This window comes from Cyprinodon tularosa, unplaced genomic scaffold (genome assembly GCF_016077235.1).
Source record: "Cyprinodon tularosa strain WSP-4 unplaced genomic scaffold, ASM1607723v1 ctg1471, whole genome shotgun sequence".
Lineage (NCBI taxonomy): Eukaryota > Metazoa > Chordata > Actinopteri > Cyprinodontiformes > Cyprinodontidae > Cyprinodon > Cyprinodon tularosa.
In genome coordinates this window covers 2,936-30,840 of record NW_024038300.1, presented here as the reverse complement: position 1 = coordinate 30,840, position 27,905 = coordinate 2,936, and the positions used below count along the sequence as shown (strand labels likewise).

Genomic DNA, 27,905 nt, shown 5'->3' with positions numbered 1-27,905 from the left:
AATAGATCGAGCATTGTAGGGTAAGCAGTCCTCAATACAGGGAATAAAAAAGACAATAATAATTCACGTGATTATAAAATTGTGCTCTGGAAGTTTCAGATCAAAAACATGCACATCTCAAATATGTGAAGACAGGTGTAGCTAAACTAAAAATAAAAAAAATAAACAATGTTTTGTTTGAACAATAAGAATTTTATGAATACAAAAATTGAAATAAAACATGTTAAGTGTCAGAATAGAATAAACTGGACTATTTTCCCTAAAGAAACAGTTGAAAGCAAGACAAAAGCTCTTAAATCCCTTTTTTAAATGAAGTAAATCCTATTACCAGGGTAATAACAATCTTCAGACTTTAAATCTCAGCGATTTTAATGGAAATTGGGCTATTTCCAGATGAGGAACACGACTTAACCAATAATCTTATATTGTTATAAACTTCTAAATATATATTTTCCCAAAAAGAACAGCAGGTTCTTATAAATTGTAGGAGTAAAGAAAATAAAAGGGATTCAATATAGATTAAGAGCTTGCCTTGTATCTACGTTTAAAACAAAGATTTCTAAGATTATTTCAAAAATATGTGTTTCCTAATACTGCGTCTAAACCGTTCTTGCATCAATGACTCTGCAGACGTTGATGTGTCTAAGCAGGTTTAATGACACTAAAAAGGGTAGATATAGAAAAGGGCAAAAATGGAGACAAAAAAAATGTAATGCAATAACATAATGCATATGTGCATAAAATGCTTGTAGTGCACTTAGTAAAATCGAAATGATAGAACTTAGACTTAGACTTAACTTTATTTATTCCTTGGGATTACTCCTTCATGGAAGTTCTGGTTCCAGTAGCTTATAAAGAGTACAAAGAGTTGAAGCAAGATGGCATTAAAGATAAACGTACAACAGACAATATGAAAAGTGTGTATATAGTACAAAAAAGTATAAAAAGGAAAACAATTGTAATGTCCTGGAATATGTTTCCCTTAGATATAAAAATATCTGCACAGTAGAGAGCTAATGGCAGACTACACAGTAGTTGGCTTGGGTTATTTCACTTGCAGAACTGTACTGACAATATAGATAGGTGAAAATTATACAGACTACACAGTAGTTGACTTGGATTAATTCTACAGAGATTTACTGACCTTATATATAAGTTAAAAAAAATGCACAAGCTACACAATAGTTGGCATGTGTTATTGCACAGTAATAGAGAAGAATATTCCACATGTGTAACAATGGTTAAGATTTTGCATAAGATGTCCAAGGAGGAGGGTGCTGACCTATGACCTTCTTCCTATCTCCTCCTCCTTCCCCCAAGTGAGGAGTTGAACATCTTGATGGCTTGGGGAACAAAGGAGTTCAGCAGTCTGTTAGTCCTACATTTGGAGAGGAGCAATCTCTCAGATCAGGCTCCTCTGAGGGGTGAAGAAAGTGTGCAGAGGGTGACTGGCATTGTACATTATGTCCAGCAGTTTGTTAAGTGTCCTTGTCTCAAACACCATCCCCATAGGGTCCAGCTTCTTGCCAATCACAGAGCTTGTGTTCTGTCAGATCAGCGTACCCAGAGTCAATAGCGCATGCGCAAGACATCAGATTTTTTCGTTTATCCATTTAGTTTTGGACGACAAATAGACTTTAAACTCTCTCAATGGGCGTGTATCCCTTTGGTCATATACAAAAAAAAAAAATTTAAGGTCAGATCGCCATATATTTCAAAAAACATTAAAAAAGTAAGTAATTCATTTTTTTTTTTTTTACATGACTGAAGGGATACACGCCCGTTGAGGTAGTTTAGAGTTTAGTTTTCATTCAAAACTAAAGGGACAGGCTAAAGGGATAAACAGGGATAAACTAAAGGGATAAATTAAAGAGATAGATGGGTACTGACTATGGGTAAGCTGGTCCAGTTTGTCCTGGAGGTGTCCTTCATGGATGTGCTGCTCCCCCAGCCCGCCACTGTGTAGAAGAGAACACTGTATGGGAGCAATATTGTTGCAAAATTATATGCAAATGTGTGTGGAGGGTTGTGTGTCTGTTTCTAGATTTGTGTGTGTGCAGTAGGATTGGAAAATGTCTGAGGAGATTTTTCTTTCTGTACGAGCATCTGCAAATATGTAAAGTGACTGGTGTGTAATTGATTTGCAAATGTGTAAAAATCCACTAATCTGTATTCAGATCTACAAATGTATGATGAGATTTGTAAATATGTACTAAGATCTAAAAATGTGTAAATCGATGTGTAAACAAACAGAGTCACTTAAGTCTGAAGTATTTCTGCTGCAACACCCAGAAATACAGACAAATCTTTGGTTACAAGTCAAGCAGTTTCTCGGTTGGCCTCTTTACACATGTAATTTTTGCTACACATCTGCTGTGTGAGATCTGCAAATGCGTAGAGAGGATTTGTATGTGTAATATTTTTATTTGCTGCCCTGAGTGGAAAGGGACGTCTCTCTAGCACTGCTGCCAGTTGTCAGTCATGTTTCCCTGCCCACTCCCTTCAGACTGGGGTCAAAATCTGAATCTGAAAAAGACTGATTTGAAATTGTAAAATAGAAATCCTGAAACTGAAAAAGGACCTGAAAGAAAGGGATTTGAATCTAAAAATATAAAGTCTAAAACTGCAATAAAGAAAGAAAAGAAAAAAGTATAATTAGAATACTAAACTGAGATTCTGTTCTTATTATTCTTTTTTGCTTTTATAGTTTCTCATCTTATAAGGTTAAAAGAATAGACATTAAATATCATTATTGTATTTTTTCCGTTTCAAGTTTTATTTTTTCAGTTTCAACTAAGATTTAGAAGTTTGCAAACATTTTGACCCCTTTCTGACTCAATAAATTAGGTCTAAAGACGGTTCTCTCCATATTAAAATTTACAAAACATTACCGACCTGATTTGTCCACTAGATGGCACTGTAAAACAATAAGATTACCTAAGTGGAAATATTGAAACTTTTCATGAAATTAAACATTATTAAAAGATGGAATCAGGCAAAAACTGCACAAAAAAAATAATTTCTTAACATGAGTAGCTCACATTGTTTTTTGTTAAACTAAGGCACCTCAAGAAGGGAAAAAGGTTGGAGACCCTTGGTTTAAAGTGTAACAAATAACCAACTTGGCTATAATACTTGTAAAACATTAAAACCAGATTACATGCATAACAAAATTATAAGTAGAGTTAAATCCAAAAGGATTCATGCAGGTTGCAGATTTAAGTCTAAATTATGTTTAAAAATGTACTGTGGAAAAAACGTTCTAGAAAAAAAAAAATTCTTAAATTAAGTATATTTACCCTTGATTTGAATAGGTAAATGAGATAGTTTGTAAATTGAATAAGTATCTTTTACTCTTAATAAGATAATTAGATAATATGTACTTGAAATAAAACAATGCAATTGTGTTTTCTTATTTTAAGTGTAAATTGTCTTTTCCATTGGCAACATATCTCTTTTATCTCCTCGATCCAACAACAAATGCACTTATTTTAAGCAAATATGTCTTATCTAGATGTCAATTTTTTCCCGTGTACCAAAATGTTTCTTCTGACTGGAAGCAGAGTTGATCATTTCAAGCTTTCCCACCAAATTTCTGTCTTAAATCAGATGGAGCGATATAATTATGATTAGTTCTGGTATCATTTAAAAGGAACAAGCGTCATTAGCAGTATACAACCCCCAGTCTGACCACTTCCTTTATATGTGCTATTTGCGTAATCTTCCCCCAAGATAATGATCATTTTCAAACGTTTAAGCCTGTAAAGATGTAATTCTCCCACAGAGATGGTAAATAGAGTCTGTTCTTCCTGTGCTGATGCTACGTGTCCTTCTTCTTGGCCTCTTTCATTAAGGTATGTTCACCTTCACTGCTTGACTACCCTAAAATTGATCATAAAGTCTCTTCCTGCTGTTTATTGTTATAGTAGACAAGTAATGACTAAATATACTTACATGTATCATTCAGCTGCAATAAATGTGTCATTCTGAATTAGTTCAGGTTTTAATACATGTCAGATTCTCACTGTTTAGATTCATAAACTGTGGCTATAATGTTACATTTTATGCACATAAACTATAAAATATAATTACAATTAAATCAAACTTTGGTGAAGTCAAACTGTCTACTAAGGAAGCAACACTTATTGAGAACCAGTTTCTAATGCCGTTGAGCTAATGGAATAGACAACAGGTGGAAATTATTGTTTTTATTGGAGAGAAATCTGCTGCCTGCAACATCATTCAGCATAACTAGTTTGTCAGGGGGTTAGTAATGGTGTAGGATGGCGCTTCTTTTGTGGCACAACCCTCCATGTGCTCGCCGAGTTAGCATGGCAACAGCTAGATACTGAAATTAGATCCTCAGACCCAGGCTCGGACTGGGAACAATTTTTGGCCCTGGCACTTTTTTATCGATGCAAAACCTCATCATGCACTGCAACATATTTTTGCAAAATATTTGAACATAAATTTGCCAAATATCAGAGGAAGATCGTAGTTTGGTTTAAAGAATACATTTTAGTTTAACTATAATTTAGTTTCTTGCAAGGATTTTTCAGTTTGAAGAAAGAAAATGATGCCATATGCCACCCGTTACCAGGATGTGCATGACAAGGAAGGGCTATATATATATGTATATATATATATATATATATATATATATATATATATATATATATATATATATATATATATATATATATATATATACTGCATGCATCAATTAGGTAGTTAACATTGTATTGCTTCTTGAGCTCCTTGAGTTATTTACTGTCACAGGCAGGTGCTTCAACCGGAGAGTGTTGGGGCCGGTATGATTTAAGGAGGGCCGGCCCTCGCACGCTGAGATTAGGACCAGCCCACCGGGCAAATGCCAGGTCCCACATGTGGGTCATCATGTCTCAATCCATCCACCGTCACTTTGCACCACAGAGTCTCCAGGAGTTGGAGGATGCATTACTCCATTACTGGGAGGAGATCCCTCAGAAAACCACCAACCACTTTATCAGGAGCTTGCTCAGGCATTGTAGGGAGGTAATTCAGGCTCATGGAGGCCACACACCATACTGAGCCTTTATACTCATTCATTCACTTTAATTGTGTGTGTGACTCCAAATCCAGGGCCCCATTGGTTAGTAAATTTGATTTCAATTGATGATTTCTGTGTTAGTTTGTTGTCAGCAAATTGGACTTTGTACAGAACAAGTTATTCAGTCAGAATATTTCATTCATCCAGATCTAGGGTGTTTTATCATCCCTTGTCATCCCTGTTTATAATACATGTTGACTTCCTTGGTTATTCCTACATCTAACGAATTGTACAATGTTGAAAAGGTTTCATTTTGTGAGATAATAGTAGTAGAAGTAGGTTTTCCTTAATCATTTCTATTTTTTAAACTGTAAGTTACAAAGTCATACGAGTGATGAATTAAGCTTTGTTTCATAATGTAAAGAAAAGAAGAAAAAAATCAAAAACTGTAATAGCTGCACTCATTTTGCTCCCAGGTTTTCATAAGCAATGTAAAAAATGCTGTGGCCACGTAGAATAGACAGGAGTAAATAAAAAATGCTAAAGGTATCTGCTAATCACATTTGACTTGGAGGTTGAATCCCTCTGGTATTCTGACGAGTTTATAGCTTTGTTTTTTTTACTTGCTGTTGTCATGGTATCTGCATTTTGCTCCAGTCTATTTGCTCTGTTTGCAGCATTTTACTTGAGCAGTGTCTGTTTTTGGCTTTAGGTTTTTGTGTCTGTTTCCTGTACATTTGCACTATAGTTTTGATCTACACTATTATAGATGTTCTTCATTAATGAGGTGGCGGTCAGAAAAAATAGTTTTATAAGTCTATACATGCAAAAGGATAAATGGCAGGACATGTTTACCAGCAAGGGTGCATGTTTCTGCAGCACTTTCTGTTGTCCTCTCCCTTACTCATTTTAAACTCTCAACTGAAAACCAGGATTCATTAAAAATATAGTTTTAAGCTCTCACATTTCTGCCCTTTCTATCTAATGTATATGCTATATTAATAAAAATAGGATTTTTAAATACTATGCTCTGAAGCTGTTTTCTTGCCTCAAGGTTCTGGGTTTAAACTCCAGCATTGGGTCTCTCAGCATGTTGTAAACATCAGAGGTGGGTAAATAGTTACATTGGTGTAAAGCATATTTAGTTAGCCACTAAATGTTTAAGTTATCCTGCTTAGAAAGATGAGAGGTCAGAATTTATCATCTGATCACCTCAACTATAAGAGAGACAATCCAAGAAATCACATTGTAGGAGTAGTCAAGAATATATTGGTAAATGATGGTGCTTTTATGGGTTTGCTGCATAAAAATGAGGATTTCTTTCCAATTTAATGTAAATACCTGATAAACATTTCCTGTCAAAACTTGTCTTGTAACCAAAAGAAAATGTATTGTGCTTCTCTGATATAAGAGTAAACTTATTCCTTATCAATTAAGCCAGACTAATTTTCCTCAGAATATTTCAGAGCTGTGCAGCTTTTAAAGAACAGTTTCCTATTTGTAAGTGACTGTGGTTTTAACACCTTCTATTGATGTGAGAACAGGAAACAGAGAGCTGCAGAGTTTCTGCAGAAAATGAGCTTTTAAATGTATTTGTTGCAGTTAAAAGACAGATACAATTTCCACTGTTTATCCAGAAATGATTCAAAAACATGTTTTAAAAGGAATGGAAGGGCTACAGCAAGGAGCTAGCCAAGATTTTGAACCAGCAACCTATTAAATAGGATTTAGATCCAAGATATTTTAACTGACGTTTAGATACTGCTGATCATTACTAGGACTGCTTTTTTGAAAAATCATGTTTATGCGAAAACGCATCCATGGTAACGACTGTGATGTAGAACTGGTTTATTTTACTTAAGCAGTGGGAACATGGAATAACATTATTCATAACTTAAGCATAACTGGGATCCATTTTCCAATTTTAAAACCCAGGTGAGTTAAAGTGACTGCTATCAGTAGCTGTTGTTTTAGGATTTACGTGTGAAATTTATATGAGACACCATCGAAAATACAGATGAACCTTTTCCTGTAGCTACGAGTTTTAAAGCAAAAGTTGTCATGAACAGAGCCAGATGGACCCAGTATTCAAGGCGAGACAGTCAGTAGGAAAGTTCAAACGTTTATTAAATAAAACAAAACAAAAGCGGAGCTGTGGCTCGCGGACACTGCAGGCGGGGGGGGGGGGCACCGCCCAATCTCAGACATTCTGTAGTGGGAGAAACACAGGTAAGGTTTAACAGTCCAGACCACGAATGTTCCCAGTGCTGCAGTCACAGAGGTTATGCTGGAAGCCGATCCTGGTCAGGGATCCAGAACAGACAGAACAGGCAGCATCCAAATCAGGCAGGAACAGACTTCCAGGCATCCACAGGCTTCCAGGAGGGTTCAGAGTCTGACTGGGACCAGAAGCATGACCAGGTGGTCACACACACAGGAGCAGACAGGATCAGGTGCAGATAGGCAGGCACAGTGGAAGAGGGTAGCCGAGACAGGACGTAGGAACCGGAACTTGAAGCAGGACTTTAAACTGGTCTCCTCCCTGGAGCCAGGCTTACTGGATAAAAACTAGTGATGTTATGAGATGAGCCGAGGCTTCGAGGCGTGTGTCGAGTAATGGAGGGGGCGTTTCCCCGAAGCGCGTGTCGAGGCGTGATTCATTTAGAGGAGTGGCCAAAATTGATGACGTCCAAGGCCTCGCTACCGTGATACGTGACCGCTTCGGTAAGTGGTTCGGGAAGTGCAAGAATTTTAACAGGCATCTAAACAGCCTCAGTGTTCAGTCAAGATGTGGGAGTTTGGAGGAGAGCTGTTGTCAGCTGGATAAAGTTTGGATAGATTCTAAGAATAAATTGGTTGTTTTTCCAACCAATCTAGTTGCATAAAGCTAATTTGGTTAGAATAAACAATGTAATGATCAAAATTTGAACAAACCACCAGACAAAGCCAGTGTTAACACGTCACTATTAGGAAGTATTTTCTCCCATGTCAGGCTATTTACATGAGTGGCATTGTCTGTAAGAGACAGGTTCCCACTCTAGAGGTTGGTGGTTCAAGACCTGTCTCTCTCTTTTGAAAGTTGCGATTAAACTTAATTATTTTGGCTGATGAGACTAATTTGCATTGTTTTGCCCGAGTAAAAATATAGATTGGGAAAATTAGGTCGGTTTAGTCAAAAGATTGGTTGAACACAACTTCCAACCTGATTAAAACCAAAATATGTGAAAAAACTATCATGTTTGAATAAATATGACTAACACCTTTTTTTTTGTTCATCATTGCCCAATTTGCACAAACACTTTCACTGCCTGCTTGAGTTTATTTCACTAAAATGGCAGAAAAACTGTGCACCTTAAATGATTGTTCTAAGAAATTTTACACTTAAAAAAAACTTACAAAAGATGTTATTATACACACCAACCATTAATAATTTCAAGGGAACTTAAAAGGGGAAAAAAGAAAAACAATTGCAAAAAAAAAATTACAGATTTTATTATAAACTGTGGTTCTGCCCTCCACCAGTAGGTGGTAACATGTTCACATGAAGCCTCATGAACTGTTGGGATCGTTGAAGCAATTTGGCCAAATGGTTCAATGCCTCATGAGGCTTGTGAGATAGCCTGGCCAAGTGGCTGAAGAAGGCAGTAGGCAGATGTCCAATGTAGCAGGTGGTTTATTTACATTGCAAAACAAGGGTGCAAAAAAAGTATTTACAAAAGAAATTTCCCAAAAAAATAACTCAGAGGTTTAACATGGCTCAACAGAACATTAACTAAACTTAAATCAACCATAATTAATGTCAAGTGCACCCAGCTACACTGACCTGGTTCCTCTCTCTTCTGAACCTCAAACAGTTCTGTCTTATACCTGTTTGGTCTGAAACACAAAATGGCCTCCAATGGACTCTTCCATTAACAAATATGGCTGCTCCATTTACTCTCTACCTAGCTGTTGTTACATACTATAATTTTAAGCAAAATGTACTGAATAAACACCATACAAATATTTACATCTAAATGTAACATTGGCAAGGATTTTAAATAGTTAACAAAATGTAAAAGGATTTTCATCCCCCCCTCTTCCTCTGGTATCTTCCTGTGACCACAGCTCTACACAGGAGTCTCTAATTGCAGGAAGTGAGGTCACACTTCCTCCTGAAAGACAGGTAAGGTAAGTTCACCAAAATAAAACAAAAGTTACATAATCAAACAAAACCTTGAAAAGTTATCACCTGATTTAAACCAAGATGTTTACTAAATTATCTGTAAAAATGCAAACATAAACAAACCCGGGATAGTAAATGAATGCAAACTACAGAATAAAGAGATGGTTAAATCAAGCAAACAAAATAACAATTGTATAAACTGAGACAAATGGTGTTCTCCCCCACTTTGTCACAGTCCCCCCCCCCTTAAGGCCGTTATTCCTCTGAGTAACGGGACAGGAAGTCAGCAATAACATTCTTATGTCCTGGTCGATACTGGACCTGAAAACGAAAAGGCTGAAGGGACAAATACCATCTTGTTATCCTTGCATTGGTGTCTTTCATGTTGTGGATCCATTGTAAAGCCCGATGATCAGTTTCAAGAACAAATTCTTTTCCAATTAGATAATATCTCAGTGTGTCTAGGGCCCATTTAACCGCCAAGGCTTCCTTTTCAACAGTTGAGTACCTCATCTCCCTTGGAAAAAGTTTCCGGCTGATGTACTGAACTGGCAACTGCTGTCCTTCCACTCCTTGCAGTAAGACCGCTCCTAAACCCACATCAGAGGCATCGGTCTGTACTGTAAAGGGTAGATCAAAATCTGGACATTGCAAAACAGGTTTCTGAATCAGACAATTTTTCAAATCATTAAAGGCATTCTCAGTTTCTTCAGACCACTTTAGCTTTGTAGGACTAGATTTTCTTGTCATGTCTGTTAGCACAGCAGCCCTAGAAGAAAAGTTGGGAATCAGTCTACGGTACCAACCCACTAATCCCAAGAAGGATCTCAGTCTTTTCTTGGTGTTCGGTAAGGGTGCTGCAGCAACTGCCTCCACTTTTCCAATCTGAGGGCGGATACTACCACCTCCAATCAGATACCCTAGGTACTGCACCTCAGGTTTGGAGATGTTACATTTCTTGCCGTTTATGACAAGCCCTGCATTTTTGATGCATTGAAACACATCTCGAAGATGCTTCAGATGATCCTCCCATGTTCGACTGAAGATAACAATGTCATCAATGTATGCAGCCGCATACTGTTCTGCACCTCTTAAAACCTGATCCACTAACCTTTGGAATGTTGCTGGCGCTCCATGCAAACCAAAAGGCATCACAGTGAACCGGAACAATCCACTCGGTACTCTAAATGTTGTGAAGTCCTTTGATGATTCCGTCAATGGCACCTGCCAATATCCTTTACAGAGGTCAAGGGTCGTCAGAAAGTTAGCATGTCCCAAGCGATCAATCAGTTCATCAACCCTCGGCATTGGATAAGGATCAAAAGCGGATACAGAATTTAACTTAGAAAAGTTCACACAAAATCTAAGTTTAGAATCATCTTTCTTCGGAACAAGACCCACTGGACTACACCACTCACTGTACGAAGCCTCGATGATCCCTGCAGCCAGCATTTCTTCAAGCTCATTCTTAAGCTCAGGCAGTAGCTTAGCTGGAATCCGGCAAGTGGTATCTCTGATTGGCCGTTGATCTGGTGAATGCAGTGTGATCTTGTGTTCAATGAGGTGTGTACGACCTGGCTTCAGACTGAAGAGTTCCTCTGTCATAAGAAGCTGCACCTCATGACGTCTTTCTGATGCTAAATGATGAAGGTCTGGTAGTACAGATTTGACAGTTGAAGTAGGAAAGTACTGCTCCTGAGGTTCATCCTCATCCACAACTGTGCATGCCCACATAGAAGTTGCAGACTCTGGCTGATCAGTCCATTCTTTTAACAGATTCACGTGAAAAACTTGATGGGTCTTCCGACGGTCTGGGAGATAAAGCTCATATGTGACCGGGCCTGTCTTCTTTGTGATTTTATATGGTCCTTGCCACTTTGCAAGAAGACTGCTCTCTGAAGTTGGCAACAGAAGAAGAACTTTTTGGCCTTCACTAAAAACTCTTCTTCTTGAAGCTCTATCGTGCCTCTGCTTCTGTTGTTGTTGTGCATGAGCCAGATTAGTGTTGGCAAGTTCTTGAAATTTCTCCAACCTGTCCCTCATTTTAAGAACATATGAGAGCTCAGTGAACATCTGTTCTGACCTAGATCCTTCCCAAGCTTCTCTCAAAACATCCATTGGACCTCTGACTGGATGTCCATAAAGCAGTTGGAATGGTGAAAACCCAGTAGACGCTTGTGGAACCTCTCTGTAGGCAAACAGAAGAAATGGAAGCCATTGATCCCAATCTGAACCTGTATCATTCACAAACTTCCTGAGCATTGATTTTAAGGTCTTGTTGAATCTCTCCACAAGACCGTCTGTTTGTGGATGATAGGGACTGGTCTTGACACATTGAATTCCCAGTAGACTGTAGACCTCTTTAAGCAGATTTGAAGTGAAGTTGGTGCCCTGATCTGTGATGATTTCTTTAGGGATTCCTACTCTGCAAAACAACTGTATAAGACAGTTTACAATCTGACGAGCCTTTATTTTCCTCAGGGGAAATGCTTCAGGATATCTTGTGGCATAGTCACAGACCACAAGTATGTATTTATAACCTGCCTTAGTCCGTTCTAAAGGTCCAACTATGTCCATAGCAATGCATGAAAATGGTGTATCAATGATAGGCATACTAACTAGTGGAGCCCTATCAGATTTTCTGTCTGGAGCTGTTAGTTGACACTGTGGGCAAGCTTTACAGTATTTTACTGTGTCAGTGAACTTTTGGGGCCAGTAAAACTTGGGAACCATTCTAGAAAATGTCTTAGATTGCCCCAAATGTCCTGCCCAGGGAATAGAATGACTCATTTTCAAAACATTCTCAAACTCTGTGGGATCACCAACTGGTCACCAATCCTGCTGCGGCGATACAACAGATCCCCCTAACCATAAACACTTCCTCTCTGCCCGTAACTAGAGTTGACTCATGAACACATTTAGCAAACAAAGGTGTAAGTGTTGGATCTGCTTTCTGTAGCTTAGCAACATCACTAGAAATGGGAAGACCTTCAGACTTTAAAGGTTCTAAATTGTGCCCGGCTATTTTTGTTCCTCTGACCTTTTCACGTCTTCTCGCCCTTTTGGTCTTCCTCACATTTTTGCTAACGCTAACCTCACTCAATAGAACACTCTCCTTTGCAAAAGGTAACTCATCCCAACCGGAAGAATTATCCTGTCGCTTCTCAGACTTTGACCTTGTGATAGCTAGCAAACTCTCACTAACTTCAGCCCGACAGGAATGCCTGGTTATTAGCTCTGTCAGTATGGGGAGATCACGGCCCAACACCACTTGATATGGCAGTGTTTGCAGTACTCCCACTGAAAGGGTGTAACTCTGACCTTCAACTTCAATTGAAACCTCAGCAATAGGATAAGGTACATTGTCACCATGGATACAACAAACATCAACTATTGCTCCTGAAAATATTACATCCCTCGGAAGACTGTCCTGTCTAACCAGAGTGCGATTACTTACTGAATCTAGCAAAGCTACACAGGGTTTATCCTCAATAAGCACTCCTATAGAAGGTTCATGTTGCTGAAAATCAACTACACTTCTATCCTCCTTACTGAGATGATTTTTTAAAGCTGCACACATGTAATTTTTACTAGCAGAACTTTTAGTACATTGTGCTTTAAAATGACATATTTGGCCAGAGAAATGGCAAGCTTTATTTACTTTACTTCTGTTCTCAGATCTGACAGGATCTGTGTTATTCCAGTTCTGTCTTGGATGCTTCAGTCCAAAGTCAGTGCCACCAGATGACTTGTTTGCAGGAAAGTACGGAAGTGACTTAGCTTTAATGAAGTCTTTCGATGGTCGACGTGCTGACAAGAAGGCTTCAGCCAGTTCTGCTGCTTCCTTGGAAGTCTTTGGATTGTGCTCTTTAATCCACGTCCGAACATCAGGATTCAGTACCTCAAGAAACTGTTCCAAGATGATAGCATCTCCGATTTGTTCCTTTGTCTTTGTTTCAGGCTTCATCCATTTGATGTACCAGTCCTTGAGCTGGACCTGCAGTTCCTTTGGGGTTTCTTCTTCTCCAATGGTACAGGAACAAAACCTCCTTCGATAGGTGTCCTCACTTATTTCAAACTTCTGCAAAACAGCACACTTCACTTTTGCACAGTCCATAGTGTCATCAATATCCATGGCTACATATGCCGAACGAGCTTTACCAGTTAGCAGTGGTGCTAGGTGAAGGGCCCACTCATCCTGAGGCCACTGGCAGGCATGTGCAATTCTTTCAAAGGTGGATAGATAATGTTCAATGTCGGTAGTAGGTCCTCCTGATTGAGCAGCAGTAGAAGCTAGAACCACCCGTAGTTGCTGATTGTCGATCTTCTCCTGATGCACCTGCTGTTGAAGCTGGGAAAACTGATGCCGGATTTGCCTCCATCTGTCTTCCTGCCGCTGACACTCCTGCTCCAATTTGACATCACGTTCAGCCTGTTGTTGCATCAAGGATTGCAAAAGCCTTGTTAGTTCAGCCACATTTTCTTGTCTGGTAACATAGCCACTTACTGCCCCTTGTTGGTCACTGGCTTCTTCAAATTCTCCAGCTTCATCTTCTGGAACCAAGCCTCTCTTTGACCCGGTTGACATCTTCACTGCCTCTTAATTGGCCTGGGAGTCACCGCTGCCACCAAATGTGAGATAGCCTGGCCAAGTGGCTGAAGAAGGCAGTAGGCAGATGTCCAATGTAGCAGGTGGTTTATTTACATTGCAACAAAAAGTATTTACAAAAGAAATTTCCAAAAAAAATAACTTAGAGGTTTAACATGGCTCAACAGAACATTAACTGAACTTAAATCAACCATAATTAATGTCAAGTGCACCCAGCTACACTGACCTGGTTCCTCTCTGTTCTGAACCTCACACAACTCTGTCTTATACCCGTTTGGTCTGAAACACAAAATGGCCTCCAATGGACTCTTCCATTAACAAATGTAGCTACTCTATTTACTCTCTACCTAGCTTGTGTTACATAGAATAACTTTAAGCAAAATGTTCAGAATAAACACCATACAATTAAATCTACACAAAACATTGGCAAGGTCTCAAATTGTTTACAACAAAATGTAAAAGGATTTCCATCCCCCCCTCTTCCTCTGGTATCTTCCTGTGACCACAGCTTTACACAGGAGTCTCTAATTGCAGGAAGTGAGGTCACACTTCCTCCTGAAAGACAGGTAAGGTAAGTTCACCAAAAAAACACAAAAGTTACATAATCAAACAAAACCTTGAAAAGTTATCACCTGATTTAAACCAAGATGTTATACTAAATTATCTGTAAAAATGCAAACATAAACAAACCCGGGATAGTATATGAATGCAAACTACAGAATAAAGAGATGGTTAAATCAAGCAAACAAAATAACAAATGTATAAACTGAGACAAATGGTGTTCTAACCCACTTTGTCACAAGGCTTCATCACACCATCACTAATAAAAACTGAACCTCCCCACATAATGAGCCAAAAACCCAGAGGACTCCACAGGGGAGGAACAGTGGACGATCAGGAGACAAGACAAACACAAAAACCCTCTTTCCACTGGCAGCTAGGATCCAGGACATGAACCAAATAAAACTGAACAGAAAGACTGACAGAAAGACAAGCAATGATCTGGCACTGAATGCTCAGGCTGAACTGAATATAAACCAGAGGAAACAGGTGAGGGGAATAAATTATAATTGAGACAGGGAGGGAAAACGGCAGGTGAGAGGAATTACTAATTAGGGAGAGCAAACAGGCCAGATCATAGCAAAAGTTAGAATTTGAGGTCAGGGTTGGTGAGAAATGTGACAGATGTTATTTTTTTTACTAAAAACAAAACAAATGAAATTTTCAGAGTAAAAATAATGTGTGGTTAAATCAGATCCAAAGGCTGAGTATTGAAAATTTGACTGTTTGTCAAACGATGAAATTCTGGGGCAACAGTGGCGTTTAAAAAAGAAGTTTGCCCTGCAACTAGAGGGTTGTCGGTTCAAGCCCTGGCTCCAGCTTTCAGTGTAATTGTGTCCTTGGGCAGGACACTTCACCTGCATTCCCTACTGATTGTGGTCAGAGGGCCCGTTGGCAGAGGTTCATGGCAGGTTTGCTTCTGTCAGTGAGCCCAGGGCAGCTGTGGCTACAATGTAATTTGCCACTATCAATGTGAGTGTGAATTGGTGAATGACTGAATGTAGTATAAAGTGCTTTGATCAAGTCCTATGACTTAATCAAAGCACAATATAATTAAAGGCCATTTACTATTTGTCCTCAGTAATATAAAAACTCACTGGCTCATAAGTTTTTAATTGTGGTGCTTTAAAAAAAATCAAACAATAATCCCAGGTTTATCTATTAATCTAATCTGCATGTTGTTGCAGACTTTTTTTTTTCTATAAAACTAAAGAGCAGCTCAGAACATCTTCCTTCTCTGTGTCTCAGGTCTAGTCTGAGGAGCAGCAGAGGATTAAGATAATCTTCTCTCACAGAGGCTCTTCAGTGGTTCCCTCTGCTGTCTGAGGGGCTCCTTCATCTCCTTCTAGGCCTCTGCCTTTATGGTACGTTCGATTGCTTCTTAAATTAAAATATAATAGATTTAATCTGAATAAATTACAAGAACTAATTTTCAAACACATGCAAGTTCACAACAAAGATTAATGTTTTAATTTTACCAGATATATTTTTTTGCATAAAAGAACACAGAGATTATCAGGATTCTTCCTTCTTAAATTCACTTCCTCAGTTTAAATTCAACCTAAAACATGTAGTTATACCATAAATGATTAGTATTTATAGTATAATACTCTGATATGTTGACACTGTCAGTGATGGTAAATGGAGACAGATCAGGTTATAAAACCTGATGGTTGTTCTTTGGACGATCTTAAAGCAGAAATGAACTCTGAGCAAAGGTGATGAACTCAACCTGAAGGCAGTCTGTGTAATGTGACGGCCTAGAAACTCTAACCTAGATCTTATATCTTCATCTCTCTTCAAGCATTTTATGTACAATATAGATATTCTACAAGCTGAGTGATCAGATGTTTTCTATCTGATTAATTATAACTATTGTTACTAATTAAAGTTTACAGATAACAACTGGATGGTATTTTTGCATTTAGTCATTGGTTCCAGTTATATCTTCATGTTTATCTAAATAAATAATGATTCTCTATAATGATTACAGACTGTTGTTTATAATGTGTTTCAGATGTGGAGGCTTCAGGAGGAAAACAAGTCATTGATAGAAAAGTTGGAGACTCAGTGGAGCTTTCATCCAATTTACCAACTGAAGGAGTCAGCAGTGCAAGATGGAGACATGGAAACTCAGTAGTTGCAGTTCAAGGTTCAGGTGTTACTGCAAACAATCCATTTCTGGACAGAGTGGAGTTCAATGATGTGAGCTTTAGTTTAACAGTGAGAGAACTGACCCTTCAAGATTCTGGAGATTTCAGTTTCCTCTCAGAGGCCAATGGCCAACAAAGATCTACAGTCATCATCACTCTGCAGGTTCATGGTAAGAAGATGGTTTTAATCACTACTTTTCAGAGAAATATAAAAACATTACCGGTATGTTTTTAACCCATTTATGCAGTTTATTCAGAAACTGACCATGTTTGACAAAACATCATAAAAAGTAGATGAGTAATTTTTATTACTGTCCAATCCTAAAGCTGATTATTTTCATACAGCAGCTGTTTAATGTGAGAAAAACAAGCTAAAAACAATGTTTTCAGTTATTAACCTTTGGATCACTTTGAATTGTATTTAAATTACCTTAAATGAAACATGGGAACAGTTTCAGCAGAGTGAATTATTTTCATTCAACAAAATAGCAACAAACTGTAATCCTAACATCTTTTATCGTTTCTAATGATTTTATACTGATGTTTTCATTCTGGTTGCTTTGTTTATTATGAGGTTTAAATTTGCACCCTGAAAACCAGGATAACTGAGTTTGAGTAGAAAAACTGTAATAAAGTTGATCAGTTCATAGTCTGAGTGTCAAGTGTCCTATAATTTCATGGCTTCCTACACTTGAAAAGGAGGACTTGAAGACTTCAGGAATTCACTCAGTCTTTTTATTTTCACCAATGAGTGAGAACCAATAAACAGAATAGAGCAGAGCAGGTGAAAAACCTACAAAACACATACAAAATACTTTAACATACATTTTAGACATTTAGTTCAAGGTTAATAATTATCTTAATGACTAATTAAATTTTTAACCTTAAACATACATTTCTTTTATGATTTTAACCATAAATTCAAGTGTTAAATTATTAAATTCCATATCTGGCTGGATTTGAACCAAACAAAACCAAACATTTTAGAATTACATTTTTTTTTCTTAGGACATAAGTTTTAACATTAGAATTCTTAAGATACATTTAGTGGAACCAAACTGTAAAACTAGCAGTGCAAACATTTACTTCAATAAATTCTGCATTTAATTTCTCTGATCTGAAACTACAGTTAAATTGCAATCAATTGAGCCCAGTTAATGGCTTACCGGTAGTCCTTTAAAGTCCTTTTCCATGAAATGCTGCTTTGGAGGCTGTGTTTGCCTTCCTCAGCTCTGTTGCAAAACCAGTAAAGCTGTTTGTGGATTCCTTATTACCTGAGTTGAGGGTGCTGCTGATTGGGCCAGATTTCTTTCACCTGCTGAGAAGTGCTGCAGAGTGGCACACTGAAATGTGTGTGTGTATGTGCACACACAAATGTCTGTTCATGCACCTCCATCTGAACTAATGAGCAGATCTGCGCAACACCTCCCACTCGATCTTGCAAGGTTTTACCTGGGAAGATCGCATTTTTTAAGTAAGCTGGTTCCCTCAGCTTGGTCTTCTGCTGGGATGAGCACTACAAGGCGCCGGACGTCCCGATGGAGTATGGTGCCCTGAACCTCCTTCACCAATCCAGAACATTTCACAGAAGGTTTGGGTGCATTTCCTGAACTATACCCACTTGGAGAAACTTTCACATAAACATCCCGGACTATGCCCTTGCAATCAGGATTCACAGCAACAACTCTACCCATCTTGAATTGCCCTCTTAGCGTGTTTTGGTCACAGAGCCAGACCACATCGCCAATAGCAACATTTCTTTCAGCAGTATGCCACTTGCCACGGACAAACAAGTTGGGACCTGCAAGTTAACTCCAGGACCTCCAAAAGTAGTCAACTTGAGTTTGTATTTCTTGCAGCCTTTTAAAGGGATAAGTGGTATAGTCAAATGTCTTGAAATCTCCACTTTGTGTAGCTCGACCGAGCAACAGGGTGTTTGGAGTGATGTACTGGATTCGATCTTCATGACTCTGTACTCTAGCATCGATAGGTCTTTCATTGGCTAGATTGGCAGCTAGCTTAACTGTCGTAAGAAACTCACTGAAGGTAAGACCTTCCACTCTGCCAAGACTTTGGAACGCTCTTTTAATGATCTTGACAGCAGCTTCAGCTGCACCGTTGCGATGTGGTGAATCGGCTGGAAGAATTTTCCATATCCAGTCAGTCCCATTTTTTGCAGCATACTCTTCAAGTGAGAATTTGTCTTGCTGCCTCAGGTATGCATACATTTCTTGCAGAATGGGTTTTGCCCCAATAAAGTTCGTACCTGGGTCAGACCACACCTTCTGGGGATGACCTCTGATGGACGTAAACCTCTGATAGGCAAGTATGAAGCTCTCTGTAGATAGCGTGTTTGCCACTTCAACATGAATGGCTCTACTTGACATACAGCAGAACAACACACCCCAAACTTTCATGCTCACTCTTTTCTTGACGTCATCTTTCACTTGGTAAGGGCCAAACAAATCAACAGAAATGAACTGAAATGGTGCACTTGGACTAGACCTTTCTTCAGGCAGATCCCCCATTATTTGCTGACAGGTTTTTGCTCTCATCTTTTTGCACAGTACACACTCATCAACAACTTTTCTGGCAATGACTCGTCCTCTGATGACCCATGCTTTCTTCCGCATACGCAGCAAAGTTCCTGCCACTCCATCATGTCCTTCACTGTGTGCTGCTCGGGCAAGAAGGGTGGAGATCCAAGATTGGAAGGGCAACAGAGGAACGGCTCTGTGGTCCTCCTTAAAAGTCTGAACTCTGCCGCCACACATCAAGAGCCCACTTGTTTCATCTTTGTAGACAACAAGTCTATCAGTCGTTATAGTTGGAAATTGTACACCTTCTTGTGCAGCCAGGCATAGGTCTCTGAACACATCTTCTCTTTCGCCAACTGTAATGACACCAGATGAAGGGACCGCCTCCCACTTTTCTTTATCTGTGACCTTGAAATGCAGGAACTTTTTTGCTGCTCTCCAAATCCATGCAACTACCCCTATCAGTTTTCTCAAACTGCTGAAGTGGCTCACGTCCACTAGTTGCTGGGCTACTGCAGCTGCAGGCGGCCTCCTAGAGATGATCAGTTTACTCTGGACTCTGATTGGATTTTCTTCTTTCAGTTGACTTTGGGTAAGTACAGCAACAAATGTTTTCTTCTGTATTTTTATAACATTGTCTCTTGCCTGCACAGCAACATCATTTGCAGATTTCTTTGGCCACTCAATTTCAGGAAGTTGAAGGAAACTTGGACCCAACTGCCACTCTGAGTCTTCGGTTAAGTAAGCAGGACCTGCCCCTCTGGTGATAATATCTGCAATATTTGCTGATCCTGGAATCCACCACCAGTCTTGGACATTAGTGCTGCTTTGGATCTCTCCAACCCAGTTGGCGAAGAAGGTCTGATATCCATAACTCTCTCGCTGTATTGCACACAAGACAGTTTGACTGGCAACGAGATGGAACCACTTCTCAACTTTGATTCGGCAATGTTTCTGGAAATATGTCTTTAGCCGGGCTGCAAAGACTGCTCCGCATATCTCAGCTTTCACGGGGTCTCCATTGCGGTTGAGAGGAGTCAACTTGGCTTTAGACTCAACCAACCTCACACTGACACCATCAGTGCATTCCCAACGTAGGTACAACACAGCACCATATGCATGCTCACTGCCATCAGAAAATGTTATGCCAATTGGACCTGCATGTGGCTCTGGTGGTGTCAAGGATCTGAAGAATCTGAGTTGGCTCAGGTCAGCATATTCTTCTAGCAGCTTTATGGCATCCTCTCGTAGTTCTTTTGACAGTGCAGCATCCCATGAGTCTTTTGTGCAATACATTAGCTTTGTTTCTTGAAAAGCCCTTCGAACCAGAATAGCTCCTTTCTGCTTTACAGGAGTCACAAGGCCAAGTGGATCATAGAGAGCAGAGACTTGACTTAACAGTTCTCTCCTGGTAAGAGGATTTGGCGTTTGTCCCTTTACTTCTTCTCTTAGCAGGTCCTGACCAATGCGTATTTTCTTCTTCCTTTTGGAAAAGTTCACTGCAACCATGACATACAACTTGTCATCTCCAACGGTGTAACCCAGACCGAGGGCTTTGTTATCTTTTTCAGTGAGCTGGTTAGGCAAGATCATGGTCTTTACCTCCGTGTTAACTTCTCTTGACTCCTGCCTCCCACTTTGACTAGAGTAGACCCAGGGCTTCATAAAAAAATCCTCCAGCTTTAAGGATCTGCTCGATGTTGGATGTGAGGAGTTTCAGGTGATCAAGGTTGTTGTGAGATGTCAAGATGTCATCGACGTAGACGTCTTCTTCCAGCACACGTTTCTCCTCTTTGAATTGTGTGAATTGGGGTAGGCTGGCAGTCTCCCGCATGGCAACTTGTGCTATACAGCCAGCAGGTTTATCTCCGATATTGACCCTTGTTATGGCAAAATCCTCTATTTCAGCATCCTCACTGTCACGCCACAGAAACCTGTGCAGATTAACCTCTTTCTCTTCTAACCACACAGAGTTGTACATTTTTTGGATGTCACCAAGGGCAGCAAAGACACCAGCTCGGAACCTCAGGAGGACAGCTCTGATCGGATTTAAGACATCAGGACCTTTAATCAACATGTCATTCAAACTCAGACCTCTGTACTTCTGGCTGTTGTTCCACAGTAGCCTCACCGGAGTAGATATGGAATGTGGATTTAGGGCAATCAGATGACTTATATACCACACTGGCCCAGTCCAGCTTTGCAGTACTTCTTTGGACAGTTTCACTGCAGCTTTGCGATTGACCATCTCATGGACTTGTGAAGCATAGGCCAATCTCCACTCTGGATCCTTTGCCAACTGTTCTTCCGTCCTGAGGAATGTAGCTTCTACTGCTTTCCTATTGTTGGGGAGAGAAGCCAAATCTTCAGTCCATGGATATGTGGCATGCCAGTGTGGTTCAGGGGTGTGGTGGTCACCATTCACATATGTTAAGCTATTTCTCACCATCTCCATCTCTTTCTCCTCAGCCAAAGACATATCCTTCCCTCCGGGTTGGCAATTCCCGCAGCGACATCCTCCACATTTTGGCACACAGGCTGCTCCGATGCTTTCCCATTCCCACCACTTCAGAAAGTCTTTGCTCGTAGTGGCTGCATTGGATTGGATGAAAGGATTACTGGGAGACTGACAGGAAACTGAAGATTGGGAGGTGAGTTCACTGTACTTGACTGCTGCAGTCCTCATTGATCTTGCAAAGTGTGTTTCTGATGTATGGGCCATTAAGGTAACTTCTTCAAAGAGGTCCGGATGTGTGCCTCCAATCGTCTTGCCAAGTGGTCCATCCCATAACACTAGGTCCCCGACAGAACGAACTTTCTGAGGTACAAGTTGACCTTCTTTGTGGCTAATCAGGAGCTGTATCTCTTTAGGTCTTGTAAGGTCTTTCAAGGAGACATCTGGAAAAATACTCTGAAACTTTGTGGCAGGGACATGTCTATGAACTTCTGCAATCTTGTCAAGCCCATAGCAGATCAGTTGATGTGATTTGAGGGTCCCTTTTGGTGTATTGACACGTATCTTAAGGAGATAGCGCTTCGTTTCAACAGACACCTGCATCCCTCCAACACCATGGACCACAAGCGTTACATCTTCACTTCTAAGTTTCAACTTACTTGCAGCTTTATGAATAATGTAGTTCGTATCTGATGCCAGGTCAATGAGGGTTCCAATTCTTTGTCCATCATTGGCTGTGACGTTAAGAATCATCAGGATAACTGGATACTCATTTAAGCCATTCTCCTCTAGAAGGCCTGTCTTAATAACAGTGGAGTTGTGCGCCCTTGACACAACATTGCAGAAGGCATCTTTACATTGCTTAGCCAGCTCAGGTGGGAGTTTTGAAAGAAACTCTTCTTGGGCTTCAGTATGTCTTTTGACCTCCGCTTTCTCTGAACCAGATTTAGGTGTTCTTTGGGACTGTGGTCTAGCGAGTAAACAAAGAAGAAATTGGTGTTTGTCTTTACACTCTGGGTTCTTGCACAGGTAGTCAGTTTTCTTACAGTAATCACCATTATGGATTTCAAGGCATCTCTTGCAGGCACCGAGCTGCTGTACCATATCCCTCTTCTCTGATGGCTTTAGATTGATTCTAAAGGTTCTGCAGAAATACAGTTTCTTCCTGTGCTTTGGATCACCACAAACAATGCAGCCTGATATGTCACTGCTGTGCTTGGTTGCCTTGGTTCTGGCACATTTTAAGAACTTGGATTTCTCTCTGATTGGTTCAACGAGATCTTTCAGTTGATCTAGTTGTTCATATATGGATTCTTGTGATCTAAGGAACACCATAAGCTTGTCAAATTAATTCTGGTGACTAGTGTTGTCTTTCTCAGTTGCATTATAGGTGAGCCAGTCTTTCTTTAAAGTTTCTGGAAGCTTACTCTCTATGGATTTAGTCACCAGTGGATTCTTTATGGCATCCACATTTCCTAGCTCATTTAAGTCACTAAGAGCCTTCTCCAAAGTTTGGATGAGTTCTATTATTCGTCTAGGTTGACCATTTCTCACTGGTGGAACTGCTTGTAATTCTTCAATAATCTCTAGAGCAATGGTAGGTTTGTTCCCAAAACGATTGTCCAGGACTCTGAAGATCTCATCTGATGAATTGTATGATGACAGGCGTAAATCCTTAGCCACTTTCTCATCAATACTATCAAGCAATTGAAACTTCTTTACTTCTTTCGAACCAGATGGTTCACCTTGCTTCTGGAGAGCCTCCCATTCTTTTCTCCATCTGTAATAGTCTTGTTTACTTCCACAAAACTTTGGTAAAGCTGTGGCTTTCAGTTTTATTGCAGCTGCTGGAGGTAGACTGTAGACTAAGGCTTTTTCCTCTCTTGTGTCCTTCTTACTTGCTGCTTCAATGAAGACAGCCTTTTGGGATATCAGCCTAGGGAGGCACACCTCTAGCTCCCTTACACAATAATTAAAATCCTTTTCCTCAGCAGGTGGGGCCCAACGGTTCCAATTTTGGTTTGCTTCCTTTGCTTTCTGGATCAATTTCTCCAAATGGGTGAGCATAAACTCGTATGCCTCCAGAGTTGTGTCTGGCCCGATGGATGAAACATTCTTGCACTCATTCTCTGCAACTTGTAGAGCCAGGGACAGTTCCTTCTCTCCATATGTGGCCCACATTGTCTCTCGGATAAGGAGTTTAGCTTCTTTAAGCTTTTGTTCACATTCTTTCTCCGTCTTCTCTATGTCAGCTTTCTGAAGATTACTCAGCTCCTCAGCTGCAGTTGCTTTGCACTCAGCCATATAGGCAGCCTCCACATCCTCATTTGCCTCCATAACTTTGGAGCTCTCTTGTGTAAGCTTCTTGTAGTTCTCCTCCAATTCCTCTTTAGACATCTCCATGTAGGTCCTCATAATCTTATTTGCAAAACGGGAAAAAGTCTTTTAACTATTGTCCTCTCTGCTTTGAGGTCATCAACGGATTTTAATTCAGCCATTTTCCTCCTTTGGAAGAGAGCAGATTTCAGTCTCTGGTTGCAGAATGGAATCTCCTCTAGTTGGAGCGGTTTTTCACTGTCAAGTGTCCTATAATTTCATGGCTTCCTACACTTGAAAAGGAGGACTTGAAGACTTCAGGAATTCACTCAGTCTTTTTATTTTCACCAATGAGTGAGAACCAATAAACAGAATAGAGCAGAGCAGGTGAAAAACCTACAAAACACATACAAAATACTTTAACATACATTTTAGACATTTAGTTCAAAGTTAATGATTATCTTAATGACTAATTCAATTTTTAACCTTAAACATACATTTCTTTTATGATTTTAACCATAAATTCAAGTGTTAAATTATTAAATTCCATATCTGGCTGGATTTGAACCAAACAAAACCAAACATTTTAAAATGACATTTTTTTTCTTTTTCTTAGGACATAAGTTTTTACAGTAGACTTCTTAAGATACATTTAGTGGAACCAAACTGTAAAACTAGCAGTGCAAACTTTTACTTCAATAAATTCTGCATTTAATTTCTCTAATCTGAAACTACAGTTAAATTGCAATCAATTGAGCCCAGTTAATGGCTTACCGGTAGTCCTTTTAAGTCCTTTCCCATGAAATGCTGCTTTGGAGGCTGTGTTTGCCTTCCTCAGCTCTGTTGCAAAACCAGTAAAGCTGTTTGTGGATTCCTTATTACCTGAGTTGAGGGTGCTGCTGATTGGGCCAGGTTTCTTTCACCTGCTGAGAAGTGCTACAGAGTGGCACACTGAAATGTGTGTGTGTGTATGTGCACACACAAATGTCTGTTCATGCACCTCCATCTGAAATAATGAGCAGATCTGTGCAACACTGAGCTTTACTTGGTTGATTGTGTCATTTCCTTTATACAGACTAATGCTGAGCCGTCACTCTCCTTCTCTCTCTGTTCTCACATCAGAGCCAATATCTACGAAGCCCAAACTGGTTTATAACATCAGTGAGCCTGACTTAAATGGATCCTGCACAGTTTATCTGGAATGCAGAGCAGCTCCTCACAGAAACACCAACTACATCCTGACTGTAGGAAACCAAACACATGAAGGCCCCAAGCTGCATTACCACATCACACCACAAGATGGAGACACAACAGTCACCTGCAATGCCTCTAATGCTGTCAGTGAGATGTCAGCATCAGAAACATTGAGGTGTAGAAACACTGACAGCCTCTCTAACAAAGGTATGTTCAGAAACATGAATCCTTGTGGTTCAATGAACACATTATGTTTGACCTGCTGGTGAATCAAGAGCCTATTGGTAAATAAATATACATCAGTTTGATCAAGTATAGAATATGAAGTTTGGGACAGAATTAAAAATAATCAAGTCAACAACCAATGAAGTTCTGAGAAGAAGGGATATAATGACAATGATTTAGCTCTTAAATGTTGGATATAATGGAGGCTGCAGTAAAAGTTGAACTGAATGTAAACATGTGACTCCAGATGAAGATCTGGCCCACTGTCGCCTAATGCTTTTAACCAGAGCTGTCAAATAACGAAGTACAAATACTTCGTTACTGTACTTAAGTACAGTTGTTAGGTATCTATACTTTACTCCATTACTTATTTTTCTTCCTACTTCTGACTTCTACTCATTACATTTTCACACAAGTATCTGTATTTTCTATTCCTTACATTTTTAAAACAAAAGTTACTTGTTACTCTTGGCTTCGGTTTAATGTTTATAAATATTTATTTCACTTCATGTGCGCCATCCAATGCAGATCATTGGCTCCATCCACATCTAGTGAAAACTAGTGTAATTGGATGAGTCATATAACACAAAAACTCATTGGTTAGCTAAAGAAAATTATCAGAAGCAAGCAGGTGTTCTTCAAACTGCAAACATGAATTGTCTATGCCATGCTACAATGTAGGATTCAGAAAAAGATGTTGAAATGTCTGAAAGGTCGGACACAGGCGAGAGCGTATCGGGAGACGGAGACCAACAAGACCTCCCTCATCCTTCGCCCTATCTCAAAGAATTTTTAGAAATAGTTGTAAAATTGAACTTTCAATTCATATAGTGGCATCTGGCTGTTTTTTTAAAGGTTACTTTATACTTTTATACTTTAAGTAGTTTTTTGAGCACATACTTTTTCACTTTTACTTGAGTAAAGAGGTCAAGTTGATACTTCAGCTTATACCAGAGTGTTTTTAAACTGCAGTATCTATACTTCTACTTAAGTAACAAATGTGTGTTCTTTTGACCCCATTGGTTTTAACTCTCCCTCTGTTGCAGGTCCTGGCTCTTCTAGCATCATCATGTGGCTTACACTATTTTTCGGAGTTCTCGTTATTCTATTCTTGGTCTGGCTGCTTCACTTCACAAATTCAAAGGGTGAGATATACTATTTGAAATTTGATCATTGGTTCAAATGAAGAAATAATTTATTTACTTTAAACATGTTTGTTATTTTCTTTTCCACAGAAGTATGTTTTAAGTAAGTTTTACTATTTCAGTTGAAAATATATATGCTTTCATAAAATAACATTTTTGTTGCTAATAAGCATCTTTATTCACTCCAGGCTCAAACATCCTGCAGCAGTCGACCAGGATGAGAGTCAGCAGCATCCCCACTCCTCACCTGCTGCTGGTCAGGTTTCTATCTTGCTCATTTTTAGACAAATCCATAAACACTCATGAATGAGATGAGTAACAGTTTACTTCTTCAATATTACAGATGATGCTTCAGAGTATGAACCCATGAGAGGCTCTACAGATGCTGAACAAGGTGCAGTATGAGCTGCTGAAAGATTTAAAACACTCTAAGATGAGATTAAAGATGCTGTATGTTTATTTTAGGGGAACCTTCAGCAGAATACGTCCTTCCTCAACAAGCTTCTATCAAGGATCAGGACAAGGTTGATGAGAACTAATAGACAAGAAGGTCATCTTCGTGCAACTGATTCTGAGAAGTGATTAAAGGAAAATATATTGTGAGCTTCTCCTGCATTTAGCTTTTAGCTTCATGAGGATTTTTTTCTATTTTATTTACTGTTTAATCAAATCAGGAGCAAATTCAGGAGTTTATACCTATTTGCATATTTAATCTCTTCATTAGGAAAACTTTTATGTTATATTACAGTATTTTTTACATATTACTGTAGGCAATGCATGTTGGCAGATTATATTTTGTGAGAGAAGAGAGATTAACTGTGGAAAAATCTGAGGGGAAGAGTAATTCATCAAATTAAGAAAAGGTAATGATTCCTAGCTTTATTAAAAACTTTACAATTAACAGCCGTTATGCTAACAAATGCAATAAGCTAAGGTTACTTTTGCAGATTAATATTTGGTTGTTTTACAAACCTGAAAATCTTGCAATTTTTTTTAATTTTTTAAAGTTACATCTGAATGGGCTCCTCAGCTGTATCTGCCTGTTGCTCTGCATCTACAGTCTATGGAAACCTTCTGTATGGCTTCTTTTGCTTTTAGTAAACTTTGTTTAAACCCAAAAAGTATTTGAATTCTTTTCTTTAGTTCCCATGTGAAAAAAATGGGTCACAATCAACTTTACTGTGCTGCTGAACAACTGCATGCTCTCCTGTCAGTCTAGATTATTCACCTGTTTTTTTTTTTTTTTTTAACAGAAACTGGTCCTTTTTATATGGAGAGCCATTTCAGCCAAAATTAAATAAATAAATAAATGGGTGAAATAAATAAAAAATGAGTAAAAGAAATCAAAAAATGAAGAAAATGAGTGAAATAAATAAAAAATTTGTTAAATAAATAATTTAGCTTTTTCATTAAACCAATGTTTAATTTATTTATTTTTCATATTATCAATTTCCCAATTTCTCTTTTTCATTTATCTATTTGTCATTTATCCCTTTATCCATTTACCCATTTTTTC

The 27,905-nt window shown here is 39.1% G+C and overlaps 1 protein-coding gene across 2 annotated transcripts in view; it reads left to right on the top strand.

Moving 5' to 3' along the window:
• LOC119779422 overlaps positions 1 to 27,170 on the top strand; it is a 180,391-nt gene extending 153,221 nt beyond the window's left edge. Inside the window, exons 4-10 of one of the 2 annotated variants that reach the window (XM_038279074.1) lie at positions 16,382 to 16,687; positions 24,948 to 25,226; positions 26,291 to 26,389; positions 26,480 to 26,492; positions 26,578 to 26,645; positions 26,733 to 26,783; positions 26,855 to 27,170. In XM_038279074.1, coding sequence (XP_038135002.1) covers positions 16,382 to 16,687; positions 24,948 to 25,226; positions 26,291 to 26,389; positions 26,480 to 26,492; positions 26,578 to 26,645; positions 26,733 to 26,783; positions 26,855 to 26,928 — 890 coding nt within the window. In that variant the 3' untranslated portion in view covers positions 26,929 to 27,170. The remainder of the gene's footprint in view (positions 1 to 16,381; positions 16,688 to 24,947; positions 25,227 to 26,290; positions 26,390 to 26,479; positions 26,493 to 26,577; positions 26,646 to 26,732; positions 26,784 to 26,854) is intronic. The other variant, XM_038279075.1, reaches the window with a different exon arrangement.
• Positions 27,171 to 27,905: the final 735 nt, after the last annotated feature.